This window comes from Schistocerca gregaria, chromosome 9, assembly GCF_023897955.1.
Source record: "Schistocerca gregaria isolate iqSchGreg1 chromosome 9, iqSchGreg1.2, whole genome shotgun sequence".
NCBI lineage: Eukaryota > Metazoa > Arthropoda > Insecta > Orthoptera > Acrididae > Schistocerca > Schistocerca gregaria.
In genome coordinates this window covers 120,574,506-120,600,703 of record NC_064928.1, presented here as the reverse complement: position 1 = coordinate 120,600,703, position 26,198 = coordinate 120,574,506, and the positions used below count along the sequence as shown (strand labels likewise).

The following is a 26,198-nucleotide window of genomic DNA, read 5'->3' as shown; positions in this document are numbered from 1 at the left end:
GAGCAGCATAAGTTGATCCCTGACACTTGCAGTGAGCTTGGCACCAGTTCTGTAGACAGCTACGGTTTTCACTTGCAGCCATTAGCAGATCACAGTTGACAGTGCTGTGAGCTGTCAAGGATCTCCTAATTCTGTCCCTTCTACAGTCTCACTGTTGCCGAGCTGGTACCATCAGTTGGTGTACCCCTCGTAACAGCGTAACTGTTTCAGCATGTGAATGGTAGTATGTCTATAAAATGTTTTTATAAAGTTAAAATAAATCTATGACTCTGATAATTGTTTTTTTTTCATTGAGCAGAATAGCTGGCCACACACAAACGGATTTTAATGATGGGCCAGATGTTTCTTACAGATTATGGAACACCAGCATTCGCCACCTGTGAATTAGTGGAGATATGACCTTATGCCCGTCAGCTGCAGTTCTCGGAACTGGCGATTTCCTCATGAAATGGGCACATACGTGCAGATTTCTGCGGTGGACCACATTCGGGAAGTCCATGACTTTTCCTGTGGTCTTAACAAGACAGCAAGTTGTAGTTGCTTCCAGTATGGAAAATTGCTGACAGATGACCGTTTCAAAAAACCATTGCACCATGAAAGATGGACCTCGTTTGTGGAAAATGACCCACAAATGGTACGCAAACAAGATATTAAAAAAGTAGTGCAGATGGAGAGATGGTTGAAACATTGGCTACGAAGTCTTTTGCGACGTATTTCATGAATAAAAATCTCTTGGTGTACATGCCGAGTCAAAGCAGGATAAAACTCCAAGCTTTCGACCACTACCTCCATGGTCATCATCAGGGCTAAAACTGACTGTCGTGAACTAGTGAGGTTCCCACTTTTATATGCCATCCTTTGCATATAGAAGTGGGAACCTCGCTAGTTCACGACAGTCAGTTTTAGCCCTGACGACGACCACGGAGGTAGTGGTCGAAAGCTTGGAGTTTTATCCTGATTTGACGCGGCATGTAAACCGAGAGATTTTTAATCATGGTTGAAACATTCCTAGACGATAATCCAACTGTGGACCACATTGTAATGACAGGGTATATATACCCGGGGACAACTGGGAGATATGGAAAAAAACTGGGAATTTTTGCATCTGGGAGAAACCTGGGAATTTTTTTGGAATTCTGGAAATTATTCATTCTTTTAGTTCTTAGTTAAATTTTTGTAATTTTGGCTGATAAGAACTGGTACTCTAACAAAGAATATTACTGTACCCCACTGCAGAATAACACGGTAGCAATAACAAATAACTGAGAGAAAAAACCAAAATAAAACTATACTTGCAAAGGAAATTTGCCATTTACAACAACAAAGACAGTGTGCACGCGGAGTGTCTGCCAACAGCAAAATGCATCAAAGGCCTTAGGATGAACTCTATACAATAGTTAATAACAAATGGTTTACGTTAGGTTCGTATGCGCAGTTGAGTCGCATGTGAGCATTAAATTCTTGCGCTTCTGGCTACTTGTAGTGTGGCTGTTGGCTGTATCTGCAGCAACAGCAAACAGCCAGGTGCTAATGGGGAAAAATTTTTCTGGCACGCCTAAGCTTCCACATTCGCACATACGCAGAGCAGTCTGTAGTGTAGTGGGGAGGGGGGTAGTCTCCAAGTGACCCGTGTCTAAAAATACGTTTAGTGATTTTGCTCCTTCCCCTTCGATTACAACTCTCAGCTCAAATGAAAACAAAATGAATTTGTATGGCAGGAAGCTATCAAGGGAATTAGAATACATTCACATAACTACGGAAGGCTAAAATATGTTATTAGATCCAGATTTCTTATTTTATTTCCACGGGTATAACAGAAGAGCATTAATCGCCTTGCTGGTCAATGAAGTAATTTCTGTCGGTTAGCTAAAGAAATAGGACTTTTATAAATATTTCCCGCTGAGGCAGTCAATTTATTTGAAGTGAATCATCTTCTGGCACGTATGGCATTATGCCATAATAAAGAAGCAAAAATGAGGTAATACAGAACTGGTACTCCAAGAAAATAGACATCCCGAGAACCACACTGAAAAAGCTTAACACCAGGTTGGGGGCATACTTCATTGTGAATCTGGACATAAGAATGCACAATGTAGGTCGAATTATGCATCTTAGTACGGTTTACAAAATTCCGATGCTCTTGGAGTAATTCTGATGTTCTGTTTCTTTTATGAAGTCAGACCTCTTAATGCTTATATGTACAAACATACGGGATTCCTACATTATCGTAGCCTGTTTTCAGCAACTGCTGAAACGAACATGTTTCTGAAAGGTCACAGGAAGAAGTGGTACTTTCTAAGTAAATTTTCTTTTACGCAAGCTAAATTATGTTGCGTGTGATAATATGCAGTGAGTGTCTTACACCACAGAGCATCTAACTCTTGTTTAAAACTTAACACTTTGAAGATCAGCCACTGAGAAGAATTTCGAGCCCAACAGACCAGACATTATTTTAAACTGTACTGGTATATTTGTGTGATGTATTTAAAGTGTAGGGAAAACACACGCAAAGAAAGACCACTATTACATGTGAAAGTTTCTCTCTCTTGTAGCTTACTAATGTTAAGCCTAGATTACAAGAAGACATTAGGTTACAGGTGACTGCGCATGCGCGCGACGCGTTTCCCCAAGTTGATGGTGAAACTAAATCTTGTGGACAATATGAAATGGGGAACGGAGAATAATGTTCGCTTTTTGGATATCTATGCTTAACATAGTTGTTTGTGGAATTTCACTGATGCTGCTTACAAAAATAAGCAACATATTGCTGCTCATGAGTAGGTCATGTGCGATCAGAACATAGATGGTTTGCAGGGCAAAATTTATAGAATTAGGAGCACGTATACAACTGAATTAAGAAAAATGTGAGCAAGTACAATTCTGGCTGTGAAAATGCTCTCGTCTACAAGACTAAAATCCCATCGTTCGAGTAGACCGACTTTTTTAAAAATTTATTTAAAGGAATATTGCTGACAGGAGGGAAGGTACACAAATCAAGAAGCTGCATTCCTTATTCAATATTAGTCTACTTAAAATGTAGCAGTGCTCCCCATTCACATACGGCTATTTTTGAATTTTGAAATATTGCGCCTGTACAGGTCCATCTTCAAGACAGTAGTTTGCAAACCATTTTCTTCTTAATGCGGCCAGCTTCGAATAGTTATTACTGTTAATAATTGTTGGTGTTAATGACAAGGTGTCATCACCAACTTAAACTGCATCTTCTAGTGTGCCGCGTGTTCTCGATTGTTATGAACGCAATGTGATGTGCAACTTCAGTTCTGCCAACAGTGCTTCATACATTACAGTATCTTTTCCTCATCGTATAATTAACTCTATTCAGAAGAAACGTGAACACTTCTGGTGACATTCTAAGATAATTAAAAGAAGTTCTAGTGTCTTCCATTTTAAATTATTACAACAAGGCTGCTGAGCAACTGAGCTGATTTCGTCTTCATCCAATCACGAATCGAAACACGTTTCTTTTTTTTTTTTTCTTACGCAGCAATTCCATGCAACAGGCTTTACCATTTAAAAAGTGTTTTAAATCTTGGGAAACAAATGTATAACAATTTACCAAATGAAATGAAAGCAACAAACAACCCAAGAGCCTTCACACATAAGTTAAAAAAATATCTCCTGGGCCAATGCTTTTATGCAGTTGATCATTTTTTAAGGGGTTAAAATTGTAAACAATTTTCTAAGAAATGTTCAATTAGGTCTGAAAATTATATACTGAGCATGTCTGTGAAATATACTGGATTATTATATACTGTGTATGTCTATGAAATATACTGGATTATTTTACTATTACATTTGTATTGGCTGTTTGTATTTTACTATACAACATTTATATTTACTGTTTTGTTAAAGATAGATAATGTCCTCATTACAAAATAATGTAAAACCAGTTTATTAAAAATTACTTGCAAATATGTTCTCTTGGCCTGTCCAAATTCATATGTACAACCATACAATTCTATGATTTGTATTGACTGTTTTGTTTAAGATACATAATCTGCTCACTACAAATCATCATCATTTAAGACTGATTATGCCTTTCAGCGTTCAGTCTGGAGCATAATCCCCCTTATAAAATTCCTCCATGATCCCCTATTCAGTGCTAACATTGGTGCCTCTTCTGATGTTAAGCCTATTACTTCAAAATCATTCTTAACCGAATACAGGTACCTTCTCCTTGGTCTACCCCGACTCCTCCTACCCTCTACTGCTGAACCCACTAGTCTCTTGGGTAACCTGGTTTCTCCCATGTAACATGACCCCACCATCTAAGCCTCTTTGCCCTGACTGCTACATCTATAGAGTTCATTCCCAGTTTTTCTTTGATTTCCTCCTGCCATTGTTCCCATCTAGTAGTACCTGCAATCATCCTAGCTATTTTCATATCCATAACCTCAACCTTACTGATAAGGTAACCTAAATGCACCCAGCTTTCCCTCCCATACAACAAAGTTGGTCGAAAGTTTGAATGGTGCACAGATAATTTAGTCTTGATACTGACTTCCTTCTTGCAGAAGAGAGTAGATCGTAGCTAAGTGCTCACTGCATTAGCTTTGCTACACCTCGCTTCCAGTTCTTTCACTATGTTGCCATCCTGTGAGAATATGCATCCTAATCACTTGAAACCGTCCACCTGTTCTAACTTTGTTCCTCCTATTTGGCACTCAATCCGTTTATATCTCTTTCCCACTGGCATTACTTTCGTTTTGGAAATGCTAATCTTCATACCATAGTCCTTACATTTTTCATCTAGCTCTGAAATATTACTTTGCAAACTTTCAATCGAATCTGCCATCACAACTAAGTCATCCGCATATGCGAGACTGCTTTTTTTGTGTTCACATATCTCAATCTCACCCAGCCAGTCTATTGTTTCCCACATATGATCCATAAATAATATGAACAACAGTGGAGACAGGTTGCAGCCTTGTCTTACCCCTGAAACTACTCTGAACCATGAACTCAACTTCCCGTAAACTCCCTAACTGCTGCCTGAATATCTATGTAAAAGACCTTTAATTGCTTGCTTGCAAAAGTTTGCCTCCTATTCCATAATCTTGTAGAACAGGCAACAACTTTCTCCTAGGAACCCAGTCATATTCCTTTTCTAGATCTATAAAGCATAGATACAATTCCCTGTTCCACTCGTAACACTTCTCCATTATTTGCCGTAAGCTAAAGATCTGGTCCTGACAACCTCTAAGAGGCCTAAACCCACTCTGATTTTCATCCAATTTGTCCTCTACTAATACTCGCACTTTCCTTTCAACATTACCTGAGAAGATTTTACCCACAGCACTGATTAAAGAGATACCTCTGTAGTTGTTGCAATCTTTTCTGTTTCCATGTTTAAAGATTGGTGTGATTACTGCTTTCGTGCAGTCTGATGGAACCTGTCCCGACTCCCATGCCATTTCAATTATCCTGTGTAGGCATTTAGGACCTGACATTCCATTGTATTTGATGAGTTCCGACTTAATTTCATCCACCCCAGCCACTTTATTGAACTGCAATCTCTTGACCATTTTCTCCACTTCCTCAAATGTGATCCTATTTCCATCATCATTCCTATCCCATTGTACACTGAAATCTGAAACATTACTGATCATATTTTCTGATTACTGATCATATCATCATATTTTCACCTACATTGAGCAACTCTTCAAAATATTCCCTCCATCTGCCCAAGGAATCAACAGAATTCACCAGCAGTTTTCCTGACCTGTCCAAAATACTTGTCATTTCCTTACCTCACTTTCGAAGATTGCTAATTACACTCCACAATGGTTTTCCAGCAGCTTGACCCTACGTTTCAAACCTGTTTCCAAAGTCTTCACAAGATTTCTTCTTGGATGTTGCATTTATCTGTTTGGCTTTGTTTCTTTCTTCAATATAACTTTCTCTGTCTACCTGCGTTCTAGTATGTAGTCATTCTTGATATGCCTTCTTTTTCCTTTTACAGGCTGCCTTGACTGTGTCATTCCACCAAGCTGTTTGCATCATCCTAACTTTACACACTAATGTTCCAAGACATTCTTTAGCCACTTCTAGTACTGTGTCCCTGTACCTTGTCCATTCCCTTTCCAGTGACTGTAATTGACTACATTCAACTAACTGGTACCTTTCTGAGATCACTGTTATGTACTTGTGCCTGATTTCCTTATCCTGAAGTTTCTCCACTCTTATCCTCCTACATATGGACCTGACTCCTGCACTTTTGGCTTCACAATTCCAATTTCACTGCAGATTAAATAGTGATCAGTGTCATCAGAGAATCCCCTGAATACACGTGTGTCCCTCACAGCCTTCCTGAACTCCTGATCTGTTATTATAAAGTCAATGACAGATCTGTTTCCCCTGTCTTCACCAAGTACACTGGTGAATGTTCTTATGTTTAAAAAGGGAGTTTGTGATTACTAAGCCCATACTGGCACAGAAATCCAAGAGTTGTTTCCCATTCCTGTTGGCCTCCATATCCTCTCCAAATTTACCCATAATCTTTTCATACCCTTCTGTTCGATTTCCAATCCTGGCATTAAAATCACCCATGAGGAGAACACTGTCCTTGTCCTTTACTCTAACAACTACATCACTGAGTGTGTCATAAAAACTAACTGTCTTATCCACATCAGTCGTTCGTTTACATACCTTATTGCAACTACACTGATTCCATTTCTTTCCTGATGTAAAGTCCTACACCCATTGTGCTGTTCCTGCTTTGACTCCTGACCTTGTATTCTCGCACTTCCTCTTCTTTCTCACCCCTTACCCGAATATCACTAACAGCTAAAACATCCAACCCCATCTTACTTGCAGCCTCTGCCAGCTCTACCTTCTTCCCAGAGTAGCCCCCATTGATATTAATAGCTCCCCATCTCATTACCATTCGTTTGTCGAGTCGTTATCTTAGGAGTCCCTGGTTTGTCAATCAGAGGTGGGACTCCGTCACCTCCAAAGGTCCGAGGCATTTTGCTCTGATTGTTGCCAGCATCATACTTAAAGTACCAGGGAAGCAGGTTGCTAGCCTTACCTGCCCCAGGTCCCATTGAGTTTTACCCCTAATGGTTGAGGGACTAACCGGTGGATTTGGTAGTCTTTGCCGTCTGAGCACAAAGGTGACCACGACTCAGAATATGTCGGAGATGCCCAGCCTTATTCCAAAGAAACTGGTATCCTGACTGTCAGGACCACTTACTTGGCCACTCATACGTTGCCCGTGGTTTATGAACTAGGACATGACTACAGGAACCCACACCATGAACCATTACAAAATAATGTAAAAATAAATTTGTAAAAATTACTTGTAAATACTCTCTCTTGACTTGTCCAATATCATATGTACAACTGTACAATACTATGATTGCCTGGATCAATAAAATACAATACAATACAACTCTATCACACAACTTGTGCGACGTGCAGCTGCCTAAACTTTCATTTCAGACGATTCTAAGGTACCCACAAACTGACAAAACTGAAGTGTATACTGGTTTCGCCACGTCTACAGTCATATATGAAAGTATTTGAATGAAACTCATTTCATGCGACGAGTGGCACAACCCAATGTCGTCGTGTATACTAGGCTTTAGAGACCACTATATGTGAAAGCTTAGTTTTCCTTGTAACTACACTATGTATATGAATTTAAACAGTTAACTTTTCCTGTGTGTGTGTTCGCTCTATTTAACAGTGATGTTGCTATTGGCTGACTACATCAGGTGTTCTGCTCTGAACATCTGCTGTCATTGGCTGACAAGATCATGTGACACGAGCTATGCGCTTACAAAAGGACTTTGCAATCTAGATTTCAATTCTTCGGAAACAAACAAGCTGTGTTTGCTGGAAGTCGAGCATATCGCAGTATGAAAATATGCAGTTTACATGTTGCTGTAGATCAAAGATCTCTCTCAAACGATTGATAAGTTTGACAATTCAGAAGGAAAGTATAGTGTCACTTCTCCTACGAAAAAGTGTATTTTTAACCGGGAAATCCAGAAAAAAAATTTCGGGTTTTTTTTCCCCGCATATACACCCTGAATACCTAAGCTATGAAATTTGAGATCAGGAACATTAAGACAAGTGGAAAACGAAGGGAACAAGTCATTAAAGTTGATGTCCTATGATCATTACTCTATTAAACATTATTGTGTCATATCTGTAATTAAGTATTAAGAGTTACTTTTCTTTACAAAGAATCATGAACACAGTCTTCCTAACATACCACATCTTCACGATTCTCTGGGAAGTGCTGATCATTAAGAAAGCAAACTTCTGTCCTGGTGCAATCCCTTCTCGTATAACTGTGTCTTGTTTCTGTAGCCTGATGCCCACCAGGCCACAAGTGGCTATACGTAACGCCAAAACTCACAGCACCTGAAGGAGACTATAGGATTGGTCCTCGAAATACTGTGCATAAAATGAAAATGACAACTCAGCAGAATACCTGGAAGCATGGCATGATTCATTAAAATACAATTTGTGTACAAGGTGCTCCCTATCACCTAAAAGTGCTTCAAAATTATACAGATTCGTTATTAAGTACATCTTCTAGTCATCAGGTTTAGTACTGGAGACTCTGAATCATACCCATATTGCTGGAATATTGTCTGTTGGCATTCCATTTTTCACTCATTTTGTGTGATTTTTCTTTCGAGAAATGCATGAGAGTAAGTAGTGTACAAACTGTCAGTGACTGCCACAATTTTATTCCTATAAGGGGCAATCAAAAAATTTCCATTCAGGCCATACATTCAGGATAGGAATGACAATCGGGCAGAATTGCCATGAGCATTGAGGTAATCATCCCACCAATGCAGCAGGTTGAAGATAACAATTTGATAAAATACCATGTCTTGCTGTGTGAAGAAGTCCGTAACTGCTTGCTGCACTTCCTTGACGGACAAGAATTGATTACCTTTCAAGGCTATCTTCAAGGGTCTAATGATGTGGTAGTTGCATGGGGAGAGATCAGGACTGTAGGACAGGTGCTGGAATGTCCCCACTTGAGTTGGTGTAACTTCTACGTTACAACATTTGCGGTAAGGACACATGCATCATCATGAAGCAGCAGAACCCCATGTTGCACACCATTCCACAATCATGGTTTTTGACAGACATTCTCTGATGGATATCTGCCGGGGTTTGTCCTTTGGCAGCCAAGAAAAGAATGATGGCACATTGGTCCTGTTTGGAAGCATAGGAAAGATACAATGCCAAGTTGCATATACACTCCAGCAATGCCCTCCAATGAACACTTTTGATTGCCCCTTATACTATCATCCATAATAACTTCTCGACAATGTGAGTGAGTTTCAAAATCCAAAAATGTACTACAAGCAAATAATGTCTTTAAAACGCCACACTCTACAATGTAATTTCGGCAAGGCACAGTCACAACACCAAAAATTTGTTGCCTGTGGCCTGTGTCCTCATGGATAAATCATGAAAATCTGCGAATTTATGGCACACACAAAGGGTCTCGCCCTTCGGTTAGATTTGAGAGATCAGATCTGACGGGAGGGGGAAGGGGGGGGGGGGGCACCTGCATGTTAATGGATAATGCACAGCCTAAGATTAGCAGTCTGGGATTGTGCAAAATACCCATGGAACACCGCTTTCAGATTGAGCCCAGTGCAGAAATCCACGTATGTGTGGCCAGCCTTTGTCCGACTTCTTCAAATGATGTGCGAAAATTTCAAGTTCCTCAGTACAGTAAGGAAATGGCTATTTGGGGCTGTATCTATTACTTCCACTAGAACAGCACATGTTAAGTTTGCGAAGTAAGTTGTTATGTATATGCAAAAAGTATGTTCTGTACTTCAACAAATTATCATCAGTGACATAGATCTTTAGCTTGTATTCTTAATTCACAATGAAGACAGCCCGTCATAGACAGCAGAGTTAACGGCTAAATGGTGTATAACTTCACTTCAATCATTCACTGATTTACACACTGTGTTCCATAACCTCATCACAAAGGAGAGCCTTCAGGAATGTTGAATGAGTCTGTTATTCATTAATAAGTAAGAACGAGCTAAGGTACGCTATTGCTGTAAAGTACACTAACAACAAATTGACTAGGGCTAATTTACTCATACTGGTAGCGATGGGAATTATTCCCCTCCCACAGAGAAAAAACAGGTACTGCTCCTCTTCTACCACTCAGCGGTTTTTTTTTATCTAATTTTTCAAGGACAGCATTTAAGTAACTTCACACAGAGTACTATCAACTGTGTATGTACTTGTGAAGTAGAGGTGTCTATACAGAGTGATTCCTTGATGATGATGCCATTTTCAGAGATGATAGAGAAGGATGAATTTATCAGTTTGAGGTAAGAGACCACGGTATCTGCAGCTCGTGATCTAGTGGCTAGCGTTGCTGCCTCTCGATCACGGTGTCCCAGGTTCGATTCCCGGCTGGGTTGGGAATTTTTCTCTGTGTGGGGACTGGGTGTTTGTGTTGTCCTCATCATTTCATCATCAGGATCTTCTTCATTCGCATTACGAGGTGGCGACAGGAAGGGCATTCGGCCGCCCCTTAAATTAACCTTGCCAACTCTGATCATAACCATGCTGACCCTGCGATATTGTTGGACAAAGGCAGAAGAAGAAGAAGAAGAAGAAGAAGAAGAATAGGTAAGGGACCATGGTCCAGACACAACAGAGTAAAAAGTTGTAAGTGAAAATTGTTCTGATACCTCTGAAAGTGTACCGGTACTGTTGCTGCAGTAGAAGAGATGTGTGTCACAGTATTGAAGATTAGCAAGTGCTCATAAGGTATGCATTTTAGAGCCCACATTTTTCTGGATTTTTTCCCTTGTTTTGGTCCATACTACCACCTTTGAAAGTTGCCTACCCTACAATCTAACAACGACAGTACCAGTACATACACTGATCAGCCAGAACATTACAACCATCACCCTACTATCGATATAAACCCATCCACGTGATAGCAGCATCACCTGTCAGGGAATGACTGCTAATCAGACACATGCATGGTGCATCTAACCTCAGCAAGCATGTTGTCTGCGTGTAGAGTGAAGAAGGTGCACAATCTATCACAGTTTGACCGAGGGCAAATTGTGATGGCCCAGAGGCTTGGCATGAGCATTTCAAAATCTGCATAACTTACGCATTTGAGGAATGCTGTGGTGAGTGTCTTCAACATATGGCAAAACTAAGCTGAAACCATGTCCTGACGAAATGGGGTTGTGCGGGCAACGCTCATTACAGACGTTGGATGTCGTAGGCTGGGCAGACTGGTAAAACAGTACAGGTGGCAAACTATGGCGAAACTAACATCAGAGTTTAATGCTGAGCAGAGTACAAGTGTGTCTGAACACACAGTGCACCACACAGTCCTATCAGTAGGCTTTCGCAGCCAACAACCTGTGCATTTGCCAATGTTAACACAACAACACCAGCAACTACGAATGAAATAGGCACGTGAGTATCGGCACTGGACATTGGCACAGGGCAGAGCATTGCATGGTCTGATCAATCCTGATACCATCTTCATTATGTTTATGGGAGAGAGTGAATCCGGCGTCTTCAAGCCACAAATATTGTCAGGGAGCATGTGTACTGGCGTGTAAGTGTATTAATCCCTTCCCCCCCTAAAAGGCTTCAAAATGTTCAGTTATTAACTTAACACTATATTTTTACTGTATGCTTATAAGAATAATTACTTTTTGGACCTTGGCTGCATTGCCCCAGATGATTGTGCCATGCGACAGGTAACAATCCCATCAGCACGTTAGCAGAATGAGATTTCTCAGTATACAGCAGACAGAATTAAGCTTTTTAATTAATGCTATTGCCATCTCTGGATACTAATGAACTTCAGACAAGGAGAATTATCCTTATGTGCCTATTTATCGCTACTTCTAATACCTGCTACTCATTTTCATTTGTTTGGAATTACACATTATTATTTTTTTCTTTGATTAAGAATTAAAGTGTTTCCTTTGAAACCGGTTCAAACCTGTTCCATTATTTTTCTGGCTGTGTCTTCCTAGGCTCTTTATTGGTACATTTGTGTCATTGGCAAAACCTCAATTTTTGATGAGTTCTCCAGACGGGGCTAGGACCAACACCAAATCTTGTGGGATGGTTTTGACACTTTATTTATACAAAAGTTGCAAAAAAAGTCATGTACACAGCCACTGGAGTGAACCATGTGCTGATGACATGTATACATTGTCTGACATTTTAAATACTGGCAAATTTTTTTCTACTTTATTCTTAAAGATCATTCTCATTACTTATTAATAAATTTATAACTACATTTAACTCCTACAGTCTGTTCTAGGAACATAAAGATATAGTAAGAGTCACTGTCAAAATTATTGAAGGCGAAACAGTTATTTTCAGTCTACAACTAGCTTAACATAAGATTTATATTTTATTATATAATTTTCTTTCACATATTTTTGTATTTTGCTGGTAACATGACAATACCAGCTCACAGTTCTTACTTAATGACAAAGTATGCTTTAGAATGGATGTATTGCAAAAGAACACATTGCACCTGTCAGAATATATCCCACTCTTGTCGAGTATTTTTAGTACCGAGACAAAAACCAACCAATTTACAATATGTGTAATTTATTCCTAGATAATACAACACAGCAGGATTTACAGCCAGTACTACCAACTAAATGCAGGGAACTAGGAAACCCAGATCTACTCTTAAACATCAACCCCTTCTTCGGATCTTCTTTGATCAGTTGCTGCTGCCTTAGTGTAGTTTACCATAAATCTCTCGTGTTCTTTCAGATAGGTATCTTCAAGTTTTTTTATCTTTTGCCTTTCTGCATTCCACTGAAAATGAAAAGGAAATTTAGTCTTTCAATTCATGTGTACATCATTATTTTGCCTGTTCCTATACTACAGTGAGAAGAATCAACAAACTAACCATCTGTTCTGCATAATTCAATCTTTCACACATTGCTGTGCTTATAGTTTCAGCACCAGCCATGTATGATGCCTCAGCTGCATCAGTGGCTAGTCTCATTGCGTACACCATGAAACTCTCAATCTCCTGAAACACAAAGCTTGTTAATGTGAATCTGGTAATTAACAAAATACCCATAGCCACGGTAATATACACAGTTTTTTTATTTTAGCACACTAAACTATCACTTATTACAATGTGCATGCAGTTATCAGAATAACATCAATTATCGACAGTCTCTTATTATGAGAGGTGGGGATGGGGGGAGAGAGTTACATGGAAATGCAAGCAATCATACATATTCAGTCAAGGAAGATGACTGAAATTAGATTGTTAGATTGGGAAATAACATAGTGAAAGTAGTAGACATATTTTGCATTTTGAGAAACAAAACAACATGGCAAAAGGAAAGATGTATAGTGTAGACTGGCAATGGCAGAAAAGCTCTCTTAAAAAGAGAAATATGTTAACAGCAATTATGAATTTGTGTGGGGGGGAGGGGGGGCAGCACTTGCATTGTGTGTAGCCTTATAGGAAAGGGAAATGTGCTTTTACATACAAATGCTGAAGGCTTATGGGTTGTTAGATAATTAACAAAGATGTTAATTAGGTGGAGAAAGAGCTTCATGGCACAGCTTGGCAAAGAGGGACATAAGCTGCTAGGATGAATTCTGAATTGTCAATTTGGTAATGTAAGACAGTGTGGAGGGTAAAAATTGTAGAGGGAGACCAATACAGTATCTAGGGTGCAGGTACGAAAATACTTGCACAACAGACTAGTGTGGGGAACTATTTTGATCTTGCACCAAGAACAATGTGCTAAGTGCAGCCGTGAGCACGTGGTAAGTAACAATTGTACATGCCATTTCCAGATGAATAGTAAAGCATTTTTCATAGACGACAACTGCTGAATCAAATATAATGTACAAGGAGGTACCCAAAAGAAACCTAACTAATTTTTTGATGGACAGAGCTTTTGTTGTGCCGTGTTTCGCTGCTAGGAGCACTTAGTAAGCCGAGTGCCATTGCTGGAAGTGGTGAAGCCTAGTTTCTGCAGAGTTTATAGTGACAACTGTTTGGTGTGATTGCTGTTTTCGCAATGGCCGATTTCCTGAACAGCATGCGGCAGTGAAATTTTGCTTTTTCCTTGGATGAAATGGAACAAAAACTCTCGAAATGTTAAAAATGACGTAGAAGGACAATGCTATTGGGAAAACTCAAGTATCTGAATGATTTTCCTCTTTCAGAAATGGTGAAATGTCACTTGATGACAAACCTCATTCTGGTCTTCCTTCCACGGCCCAAACACACGAAAATGTTGAAAACATTCACGTGATCATCATGAAAGATCGATGATGGACCACTGAAGAAATTTTGGAGCTGTCGACAGTAACTTGGAGTTCACTGTAGCAAATTATGACAAAAGTTTTGGATTGTAAAGGGTGTTTGCCAAGTTCGTGCCATGACTGCTAACTGCTGAACAAAAACCAGCTCTTGTGACCTCATGCTGTGCTTCAAAAGGAGAATCCTGAAATGATCCAAACATTTTTTTAAAAAAATTATCACAGGTGACAAAACTTGGTGCTATGCTTACAATGCTGAATAAATGAGACAATGGTGCCAGTGGGAGATTTCGAGTTTGTCTCACCCCAAGAAAGCTCATCAGGTGAAATCGAACATTAAAACAAAGCCGATTTATTTTTTCAGTGTGAGAGGAGTTATCCATTCAGAGTTTGTTCCAGAGTCAGGCAGTTAAGCAGTTTTTCTACTTGGAAGTTTTGAAAAGACTGTGTAGCAGCACATGGCGGAAGCGGCCTGATTCGCAGCAGTCGGGTGACTGGTTTTTCCGTCATGACAATGCCCCTGCTCACACAGCCCAATCAACACAATTCTTGACCAAAAATAGTATGACCCCAAATGTTACCACATTTACAGAGTAGTTCTGTGGAAAATTTGTCTGGAGAGGGGTACCTGAATTTCTACCTCGCTGCTAATATTAGTTATGCTGTAAAGCTGCTTCATCAGTGAAATGAATTAGTAGTTTTAAAGCCTCATTACCTGCAAATGGTGTTGTAGCAACTCACAGTTCAATAGATAGAAGCATTCATAATTTTGTATGTGGAACATTAAAATTTTTATGTATTCGCAGTGAGAATAAATTCTGCCAACCAAAGAATGGCTTCTTTTTCATCCACATTTTGCTGAGTTGTGGGTGCAGCAGAAATGCATTTGTTGTGAACAGCAACAGTTTCACAAAAGTTGTTAAGAAAACACAAGTAAATAACTTTAAATTTAGAACTCAGTGGCCAGGACTGCACCTACACAATCTTTTCACAAATAGTAAGAGCATTTCTGTTACAAATGCTGGACAGCTGCTTCAGACTTCTGTTATTTTAATGGAATTGAATGCTTCAGTTTCAAAAAGCTCTATACTCACACTCACTGAAAACACACCACACACATAAATGAAGATTTTAATTTACTGTCCTTATAACCATCTCCTGAAATATGTAACATTCTTCCTGAAACACACTAGCAAAACCACAGAACATCCTACTTATAACTAAAAGTCTAATGTAAGAAAATAACTTCCATGCAAAACGTTATGAGTGAGAAACAGGAACAAAAGTATACTAATCATACCAGTAATGCATCCCGTGCTGAATTAAGTTCATCTCGAATAGAAACCATGTCATCCCACAGCTGATCCTGGCATGGACTGCCAACTGCATGCCTTAAAGTTTCATCCATATGGTCCATCATGTGTTCCATAGCATTCCTACCAAAAAAATCACCGTAACAAATTTTAAAAGTAGACAAGTGAGTGTGCATATTTTGGCATATAGAATAATTTGAAGAGTATTTTGCTTATTACAGTACTGGCAATTACTTGAGTAGTTTGAATGTTTACTGCAGTGCAACTGAAAAAATGTAGGTCTCACATCACTTGAAAACTCCTATCCATCTTCGCAGACACTCAAGAAGTGTCAGCTTGCTTTGCTACCACTACAAAAAATCCTTAATTATGAATTGGGCAAGGAAGGGGATAGTAAATTCATTGCAAAAGTGGCATTTCCTTGTATATCTCTATTGGAATGTGTAAGTTTCCTGGAAAACAAGACAGTTATCTACTGCTGAAACTACACATACATCCTAACTGAACATATAGGGAATGCTTGTAACGGGTATCACAACTGTAACATAAATAGTTATTTAGTCCTCTTGAAGGCATAAAATACGCTAGTCCTATCTTTTTTAATTACATGCATTAGCAATTTGGTGATTTGTTCTATAAATTGATTATTTTTGTGGTTCTAGGTGTAGGACTCAAAATTTTAAGAAATTCTAGAAAAGAATGGTTGCACTGTAAAATTGCAGAAAATCATTTTGTTTCTTTCCTTCTTACTTCACCTGCTAACAGTTATATCACATATTAGTATGTATTGTTCTAGAATATACGGATTAAAGTTTAAGATATAGGAAATGTTCCTTGCTACTCATTATTTTTTCATATTTTTTACTCTACCTAAAGTGAATTTAAGCTTTCAAGTTTTAATGGAAGTGTGATTTTAACCTTTCTTTTTTTACAATAAAAGTAAACGTTCTGCTGTGTCCCAAAAAAGATTTTCTTTCAGTGGACAGAAATGGACAATTCTGTATTGGAAGCAAGTGCATGTAATGGGGAGGGGGAGAGGGTGGATCGTAACTGAAGGAGGCCAAGACTCGAACACAGTAAAGAGTTTAAAATGTATATAGATCACAGCAGTAACAAAGAGGTGAAGAGGCTTGCACAAGGGACAGTAAAGTGAAAAGCAGCGTGAAACCAATCCTCGGACTGAAGAATAACACATCACTGCCGTATTTCACAGAATAGTGCAGGCTCAAATTCCAGAGTCTTGTGAGATTTCCTATTTTATCTTTCCTAACAGCACCTGGAATTTTATATACCTGAACGTAGACAATACCTTGTAGAAATGATGGTTAGTTAATGTCACACCTGGTTCACTTTTGAAATTTTTAGAATACCAGTATCTTTCTGTTTGACTGCGATGAAGAAGGAAACAATATCCATGTCAGTACTATTGCCCCTTGGAATACATCTGTGTGAATTTCAGACCACCTTTTCTGGGAAAAGGCTTTAGCCCACTGTTACTATGACAAATGTTTTATGTGTATAACTGCAAGAAAATTGTTAGTTATCAAAGTTAAGTATTCAGCAAAGTAAATCATGCAAATTACTTGCCTGTACATTTCACTGCTCTCCATTGCTGCTGCAAGTGTCTGTGTCAGCAACTGAGTAGCTGCATCTACTGTTACAACTGTTGCTCTCCGTATCAGGTTCAAATTGCTCAAGTCAGCTGGTTCAGGGAGCTGTAGAACACATACCTCATTGGTTGGTCATTTCATGTCAGATGGGTAAGTGTGTATACACTTCAGTTTGTGCATAAACATGACAGAAATATCATGCTGCTTCTCTAGAAATAATAAGTAGTACTCTTGAACACTTGATTATTTACTTAAACCTTCTCAGAAAAGCTACACGTGATAACTGAAATGTTAATTTCTGAATAAGTTTATTGTATTAACAATTTCAACAAAGAGAATAGTTTCCAATGTATAATGAGCACACACATTACTGCCTTTTAATTCCGTAGTATCTCATAAATGAAAATCGACTATTTATGTGAATTCCAGCTGCAAATACTAACACACTGTGGATCTCGTCCTGAAGGAACCCTTTCCGAGTCAAAGTATGCAGTAACAGTAGATAAGTAAATCACTGGAACTCAGTCTGCACACTGCATGAAGAATAAGCTGGTACTGTACTGGTAAATAATACCTGTGCTTACACCAGCCAAATGAAACCTAGTACATTAGAAGGAAAGTCACTACTCTGAAAAATCTGCTGCTTTCTTATTTAGATCACTTTGCAGCTGTTTACTTTCAACAAGTATCATAATGTTTATTTCAGTACATTGGTATTTTTCAAAGAAAATAGTTACCTATTTATGCCTGTTTACAATTCGCAACTATTAGCTGCGCAACTTTACAGTGAATACTAGTACATATCATATGAGCAACAAATCTTGATAATCAGAGAATTTATAGGAATGTCTAATGAAGTATTTAGTAACTTTTCTTTCTCATTGGCTGTTACACACAATTTCTTGCTTCATATTAGATATGAGCTTCACAAATACCTCTGTACCAGAGCATGTAACTGCAATTTGGATGTTAGGCAAGGAGGTAAACACTTTTATTTCACCCAAAAACCACTTGACTCATTACCACACCTAAGCTAAATATCGAAAGTATGAGCATATGGAGTGCTGAGGAGAATTTGTGACTGGATTGAGGATTTCCTTATAAGGAAGACGCAGTATGTTATCATGGATGGGAAGTCTTTTACACATACAGTATACTTCAGGTGTGCCCCAGGGAAATGGACCATTATTGTTAATGTTGTGTAGTAATGACCTTACAGACAATATTAATAGTGAATTCATATTCATCTTATAAAGAGGTACTATATGAAGAAAAAAACAGCACAAACTTTCAATCAGATCTTGATAAAATTTTAAAATGCTCTAAAGTTTAGTAACTTACTTTAGTTGCTCAGAGAATTGTGCACTGCACAAAAGGAAAAGAATGTACAGTAGTATCCTTTGAGTACAATATCAATGACTCTCAATTGTAATTTGTCAATTCATACAAATACTTGCTTGTAAAGACTTGTAGGATTATGAAACAGAACAATCACATATGCTCAGTTGCAGGTAAAGCAGGTAGAATACTAGAGAAAACACTCTCTCTCTACAAACAACATTTCTTACAAAACACTTGTGTGACCCATCTAGAATATTAACCAAGTGTGTTGGACTCTTGCCAAACAGAAATGATGAAAATATATAAAGAAGGGGAGCACACATAGTCATAGGTTTGTTTGACTCTCAGGATACCATAGTGAAAATGTTGAACAACTTAATCTAGCAGACACTTGAAGATAGATGCCAATTATCCCATGAATGCCTAATCACCATGTTCCAAGAACTGAGGAATACCCATCAGCCCCCTATAATTGTTCCCATAAGGAAGAGATTAGACTAACTATATGGCACACACAGGCATTTAAGCAGTCATTCTTCATACGCTACTGGAATGGGAAGAAACCCTAACATGCGATACCATGAACTGCGGATGTGGATATAGATGTAGAAGTCCAGCAAAATGCCTTGGGGAAACAAAAACTGGTAGTCAAGTGTAGTGATTTGGGAAAATCATTAAAAAAAGATGAGATCTAAATATGCAATGATGGTTGGTTGGAGATTTTAAGGCCACTCCTGTTGAATGTGATTCCACAGTCTTAACCACTGCTCCATCTCACCTGGACTCATGTTTTTGCTTCAACAATTAGAGAAAATAATGTGATCTATATTTACAAATACACTTCAGAAGTTACCTTATGATGTTTGGTGGAAGGCACTTCTGATGCCACTATCAGTCTCTTCTTTTGCTATACCATTTGCAAATGGCGTGTTATGTAAATGATTTTCAATGTTCTATAGATAATAACCATCTGATCACTATGAAGGTGTTTTGCCATGTCTGGTAAATTTCCATGGAAGAAGGGAACATTTTTGTTGTGCCTTAATGGTTGTTAAGGATGATTTTTCCAAGGATTGAATAAAGAATTTCAAAAATGTACAGTTCATTGTAAACAGACATCTGAATTGATCGGTGTGTCAAATGCAATTGAAAATCTAGAAGACCATATTTCATGCACTTATCATAGGCCTACAGTTTCATTTGAAGGATCAGATTGCCGCACAAATAAAATCAGTACAGAACTGGATAAGGTTCACACAGACTCTCCATCATCACTGAAGACAATTTACTTTCGGATTACCGAATTTCAGCCCGGTCGGACAAGCACAGAAGGCGAAGCATGATCTGGTCTTCAAATGACGTCACCATAAAAGAAACCATTGACAAAATCAATGATAGGATAATGCAAGACCACTGAATACAAATTCGTGAGACTGCTGAAACTGTAGACATCTCGACTGAGTCAGTGTGTAATATCCTGCATTGAGAATTGGCTACAGAGGAGTTGTGTGCGAGTTGGGTGCTGGAATTACTCACAGTTAACCAAAAGCACATTCAGGAATACATTTCAACATAATGTCTGGTGATGTTTAATTGCAATCCGCAAGACGTTTTACACCAGTTTGAGACAGTTAATTAAACCAGACTCCATTATTACACACCAGAGTCAAAATAGTGGACAAAGACTGGTCAAAGTGCACTGAAGAAGTCAAAGACCATTCTGTCAGCTGGTAAGGTGATTACTGCCTTCTTTTTTTTTTTTTGGGGGGGGGGGGGGGGTCCCAAGGACTAATCCTCATGGATTACTTGGAAAAGGGCAGAACCATAACTGTACCTATTATGCTTCATTCTTGGATCGTTTGAACCTTGTGTTTGCTGAAAAAAGATCAAGGTTGACACACACAAAAAGTGCTCTTTCCCCACAATAATGCACCACTGTCACATGAACGATAACAATGGGGAAAATGTATGAAATGAGCTCTGAATTGGTTCCTCATCCATCCAATTCACTGGACTTAGGGCTAAGTGACTCCTTCCTGTTCAATAACTTTAAACTTTAGCTTAATAGGACAAAGTTTTCATCAAATGATCAAGTGTTAGCTGTATCAATAAGTACTTTGTAGAGTTTGACAGCACCTACATTTCCAGTGCGACGAAAAAGCTGGGAGGATCGCTGGACCAAGTGTGTATCCCTCTAAGGAGACTGTCAACAAGTAAGGTGAGTTGTTTACAAAACATTTTTCCTTAAATGGGAGAAAGAAACAAGTATCGTTCGCATTAAACAGAGTGGGTTCAAATAGGCAAAATATTGAGAATACATAAATGGTTGGCTATTACAAAAGTGAAATGTTGGTCACACCTGGAAAAAAAAGTAACATCCACTATATACACAATGTGATATGGCTACACAAACTGCTCGAAATGATCCCTGAGAGGAGAAGGAGTAACAAAAATCTTATTTGGGCATATGGGTTGAGGGGAGGTACACCCACTGGAAGGCGAAGATATAGGGTCACTGACATTGTAGGTTTCAATTACTGATAGCACACATGAACCTACCAGGCAAGTGGGCATGCTCTCTTTGTACTATTGTTTAAGCTCCACACTCAAGAAGGCAATACAGCTGTCCACAATGGCAGTGCGCTCACACATCAGCCATCTGCTTCACTGCTATTGCCACCTTACTCTGGCGTGGACAGGTGTCGTGCAGTGCAGCGCCGAAAGACAGTGGCCCGGTATAACAACCAGAAATGGGCTGATACAGTCTTTACATAAGGACAAGCAAATGGCTACAGGCTGGCAGTGGCAGAACTGTATCAGAAAAGTATCCCCACCGACAGCAACCGCACTGTAAATTTTTGTGACAGTGTCTCACCATTTGTGTGTCAGGCTCATTTACGAATGCGTGGAACATTCTCCACCATGACTGTCACATCCGTATCATTTACAATGCATGCAGGCCTCGTTACCTACGGACTTGCCTCTGTGGCAATGGTTTTGTCACCGGTTTGTGCACAGGACACCACTGTAATGGTGGGGTTTCTGTCATTCATCCTTTTTACAAATGAGGCTACCTTTACAAGGAGCGGTATCATCGACCTTCACGACACATACCTGCGGGCTATGGCAGCGAACCGTCACCACAGGTTCAGATTCAATGTGTGGGCAGGGATTCTTGGTGACTGCCTCGAGGGACAGTCATCCTTTCACAGTGCTTCACAGATGTGGCTTATCTGCACTCCCAACAGGTGCCTCCTCTGCTAAAAGATGTGCCTTTATTGGTGTGAAATGTATGTGGCTACTACACAACGACAACAGCTCCAGCTCACTTCCGCATTTCTGCGCAGAAGCAACTCGACAACATATATCCCGGCCGATGGATCGGACCAGTCTGTCCGGTCACACAGCCCGCCCAGTTGCTGCGCCTCAAGCATTGAGCAGTTACGTGACTACCTGTCAGGGCACCTGAAAAAGCTGTTTATGAAGAGCCTTTCCCAATTGTGCAGACTCTGGAACAATACATAATGCTTCCTGTGACACCATTTGGTTGCAGAATGGCACATTTAAGTCTGTGCCGGAGCTGTACTGTATTTGCACACACTTAGAGGCCTATGGCACTTTTTTGAACAATGGTCTCATCACAGCATGTCATGCACTGCATTATACTCTATAATGCATGCTGAATTTATAAATACCCTGTAGCACAGACACCGTGCATACCAGCCGTATGTTGAAATGGCCTTTTTTGCTCCTTACACTCTCAGGGGTGATTGGCTGCAGTTTTTCCTCGTTTAGATTATCACCACATCTTAATTCTGAAACCCTTAACACTCTGTATTTTGAATTAATACATCTTTTGCTGTGGGATGGGACCAGCCAAACAAATACGAAAACATTTTTCATACTGCAGAAAAGATCACTTACAATAGTAGCAAAAGTTAAACAAGGAATTTGTTAATTACAAAAATATTTACTAGTTTTACCATTCTCGCAATTTATGCCATGAATATGCTACAATATATACTACCATATAAAGACAATTAACATCGTTACCAAAAATCTCAAAAAGTTTTTGGCCAATTTAGTCCAAATTTTTATGCCATACTCTAATAAACGTTCAGACGGACATAGGTTACATTTTAATAAGTTCTTGACCAATTTACTTCAAATAATTACACAATACTCTAACAGACATTCATATGGATATAGGCTATATATTGTTTTTTGAAACAACAATGTACAGGTTTCCTGTTAAAAGTGAATGTGAGCAACAGAACGCTGTGCTGCACTCTGATGTGAAAATGTGTTGTTTTGTTTTCTTTCTCACAGTCAAACTCATTGTCTTCCCATATATATTATTTCTCATTACATATAATTAAGAAAAATTGTATATACAACAATGTGTTGTTTTATTTTTTCCTTGTAGCCGGTTTTCACAGTAAACAGAAAAGTAGTGTTAATAGCTTATCAGCTTATGATTAGAATACTGCTATGGAATAAATGAAACTCACGATCAGAGAGAGGAGGCAAGAAGGTGATGGACAGAGAGAGGTGGGAGGAAGAAATGGAGACAGGGGTAGAAGGAGATACACAAAAGAGAGAGTGGAGGAGGTAATGAACACAGAGAGGAGGTGGAGGGGCCTGGACAAAGCAGCTGCGGAGGAGACGGACAGAGAGAGGGTCAAGAAGCAGATCAGGATGTATATACATTTCCCATACATATTTAGCAACTGTGAAGCATTGCCAGAATTGCTAGTCTATTATATTACTGACAGATGTCACAAATAGGAACACTCAAATTCAGAATGATGATCTGAGACATAAAATAGATTTTCATGTGGTTAACAAAAGATTAATCTTAACAGTACGATGCTTGTACGTTAAAAGAGCTGTTTTTCATAATTTGCAAGTGACTGATCTTAAGATGTTGGTTGGAAATACTTTTTTTTAGAAGCAACTTAAGCAGTGCCTTATCCTTAAATTCCCTTATACCTTGGAACAACCATCAGTACGGAATAATCCTACACCAGGAATAAGTGTGGTACTAAATTCACTATGGGCTGAATAATTGTGAGCATAAATAATGCTGCAATTTTACTTTGGTGATGTTGATCAAGTATGTAAATCTGAGACACTAAGTTTCTGATTTACTTATATTGATATTTCACATTATGTATGTCAGAGAAAATAAATGAAAGTATACTTTTGGAATTTTAACTGTGCACAGTGCCTCTGTTACAGTGTCTGCCACTGGAGTTTGTTGGTATCTCTGTAACCCTCTCATCTATACTACATGAAACCACTCATCTTTGGATACACACTGTCTCTTCTACTAATACAGTAGGGTAAAGGCTTCAGACTGACCAGCTACACTCATGAATTGGTCAAATGAAGGTTTTGAATTCATTTCTTTTGTGGATGAATCACATTTCCTTAGGATTTTCCAATGAATCTCAGCCTAGCATCTGCCGTTCCTATAAGTGATTTTATGTGGCGATTCCAATTTAGGTCACTATCGATGGATACTCACAGAAATTTTATGGTTGTTACTATTCCAGTGATTTATAGCCAATAGTGTAATCAAAAGGTCATGGGTTTTTCCATCCACTTATATGATACAAGTTGCATTGTTTTATGTAGAGGGTCAACTGCCAGTCCTCGAATCAAGTGTTTACCTTCTGTAGGTCCTCATGCATTCTGCTATAGTTTTCTGGTTGAAACTTTCCTATATACAACACTCTCATCTGCAAACAGCCTCACAGGGCTTCCTACATTATCCACTATATCATTTATATAAATCATAATGAAAAGTAACTGCTCTTAGGAGGTCTTGAATACAGATATAAAGATAGTTCAGCATTTCATAATCTTATATTTTATTAATTTATTGACACTGTGGAACTGCCTTTCAGAAGTCAAGGAACACACATCAGTGGGGCACTTCTAAATTTCACTGTTTGAGAGAGTGAGTTGGACTCTTCCATAAATACCTCATTTCTAGAGCTCCTTCTCTGACTCATATGTAATGCAGTGAATGGTTTGGATTGATGGGTTTAAAGGAACCACATTGCAAGGTCATCGGTCCCTCTGTCTCATATGCATAAAGCTGGGAAGAGTCCTCAGGGAGGAAGGACACAGAAAGCAAATCCTGATGAACCTGACTATAACTAAGAATCAATAAAACCAAGAGAGAGAAGCAAGCAGAAGTGAGAGAAGATAGCTTACTTGCTCTACCCAGAAAGCAGATGGAGGTCCCCTGAGACAAGTTTGGCAATGGGAGACACGCCCTCTGCATCTGACCAGTGTTTCCCCACTCTCCATTCCTGAGAGAAAACTAGCAATGCAGACAAATTAATAAACTCTGAAGAAAGAGAACAGCAGTGACAAGACAGTAAACTAATTACACATGTAAAAGAATAAGAAGAATTAAAATGGTGTGGAGATCAGGAGCCAATACAAACCACCAAGCAAGGGCAGCCACAGGTCCCTGGGTAAGAGCGGGCAACAGGGCACGACTCCAATCCTTCAAGGGGCCAATGTGCACTACAGAGAGACATAGAAATCACCTTCATGGGTAAAATGTAAAACCAGATCAGCTACTTTGGCACTGTCCATTAGTATAAAAGGCAGCATGTCAGCAAGTATATGGAATCATTGTAAGGTGGTCAAATTGGGACAATCCAGTAGGATGTGGACTTATGTCAGATGTGAACCGTACTGACGTTGAGGTGGATTCTCATGTTGTAGGACGTGACCATAGGTCAGTGAAGTGTGGCCACTGCAAGCAGAAAAAGAACAGTAGATTTCCTGTGAGATGCAAGAACAGAACATTGTCACATAGTTATGTCTCCTTTATTGGTTGGAGTTCGTTTGGAGAAACCAGGGCACACCAATAGTGTGGCACAGAGTCAACCAAAGATCCGGTTCTAGTACCCTCACCTTCAAAGTTGGTATCCTGGTAGCCAACTTGGCCAACCGATCAGCATCCTCATTCCTTGGGATCCCAATGTGACCTGGGGTCCACACAAAGACAGTAGGCTGGGCAGCATGATAGTCAACCAATGACTGTCAAGGGTAGCACTGGTCAATCGTCTGAAGATTACTCAGAGCATAACTGACAATTATAAAATATCTTGCTGGTGCAAGAACGAACATGATGATGATGATGATGATGATGATGATGATGATGATGATGACTGGTTTGTGGGGGCACTCAACTGCTCAGTTATAAGTGCCCGTACAAATTCCCAACGGTTCCTCAGCCCAATATCGCCACTTTCGTGAATGAGGATGAAATGATAAGGACAACACAAACACCCAGTCCTCTCAAGGCAGGTGAAAATCCCTGAACCCGCCGGGAATCGAACCCGGGACCCCGTGCTCGAGAAATGAGAACGAGACCACGAGCTGCGAACACAAACATGATGAGGCCTAAGTGATGGCCACAAAGTCTGCAGTGAGTACAATGCATCCATTAGACTGGGAGTGTTGGGCTGGGCCAGCACTTCGATGGGTGACCATCCAGCCTGCCGAGTGCTGCTGGCAAGCGGGTTGCACCCTGCCCTTGTAAGGCCAGTCCACCTTGCGTGTGTGTAGGCAAACCCGGCTGGTCTTG

General features: G+C 39.4%; 1 protein-coding gene across 3 annotated transcripts in view; it reads right to left on the bottom strand.

Moving 5' to 3' along the window:
• Window positions 1-12,122: 12,122 nt before the first annotated feature.
• Window positions 12,123-26,198, bottom strand: part of LOC126292196 (diablo IAP-binding mitochondrial protein-like) — a 72,543-nt gene continuing 58,467 nt past the window's right edge. For all 3 annotated transcript variants that reach the window (XM_049986046.1, XM_049986045.1, XM_049986047.1), the window contains 4 exons: window positions 17,220-17,347; window positions 15,620-15,755; window positions 12,938-13,063; window positions 12,123-12,843 (listed from right to left, as the gene is read on the bottom strand). In XM_049986046.1, the coding sequence (XP_049842003.1) occupies window positions 12,712-12,843; window positions 12,938-13,063; window positions 15,620-15,755; window positions 17,220-17,347 (522 nt within the window). In that variant the 3' untranslated portion in view covers window positions 12,123-12,711. The remainder of the gene's footprint in view (window positions 12,844-12,937; window positions 13,064-15,619; window positions 15,756-17,219; window positions 17,348-26,198) is intronic.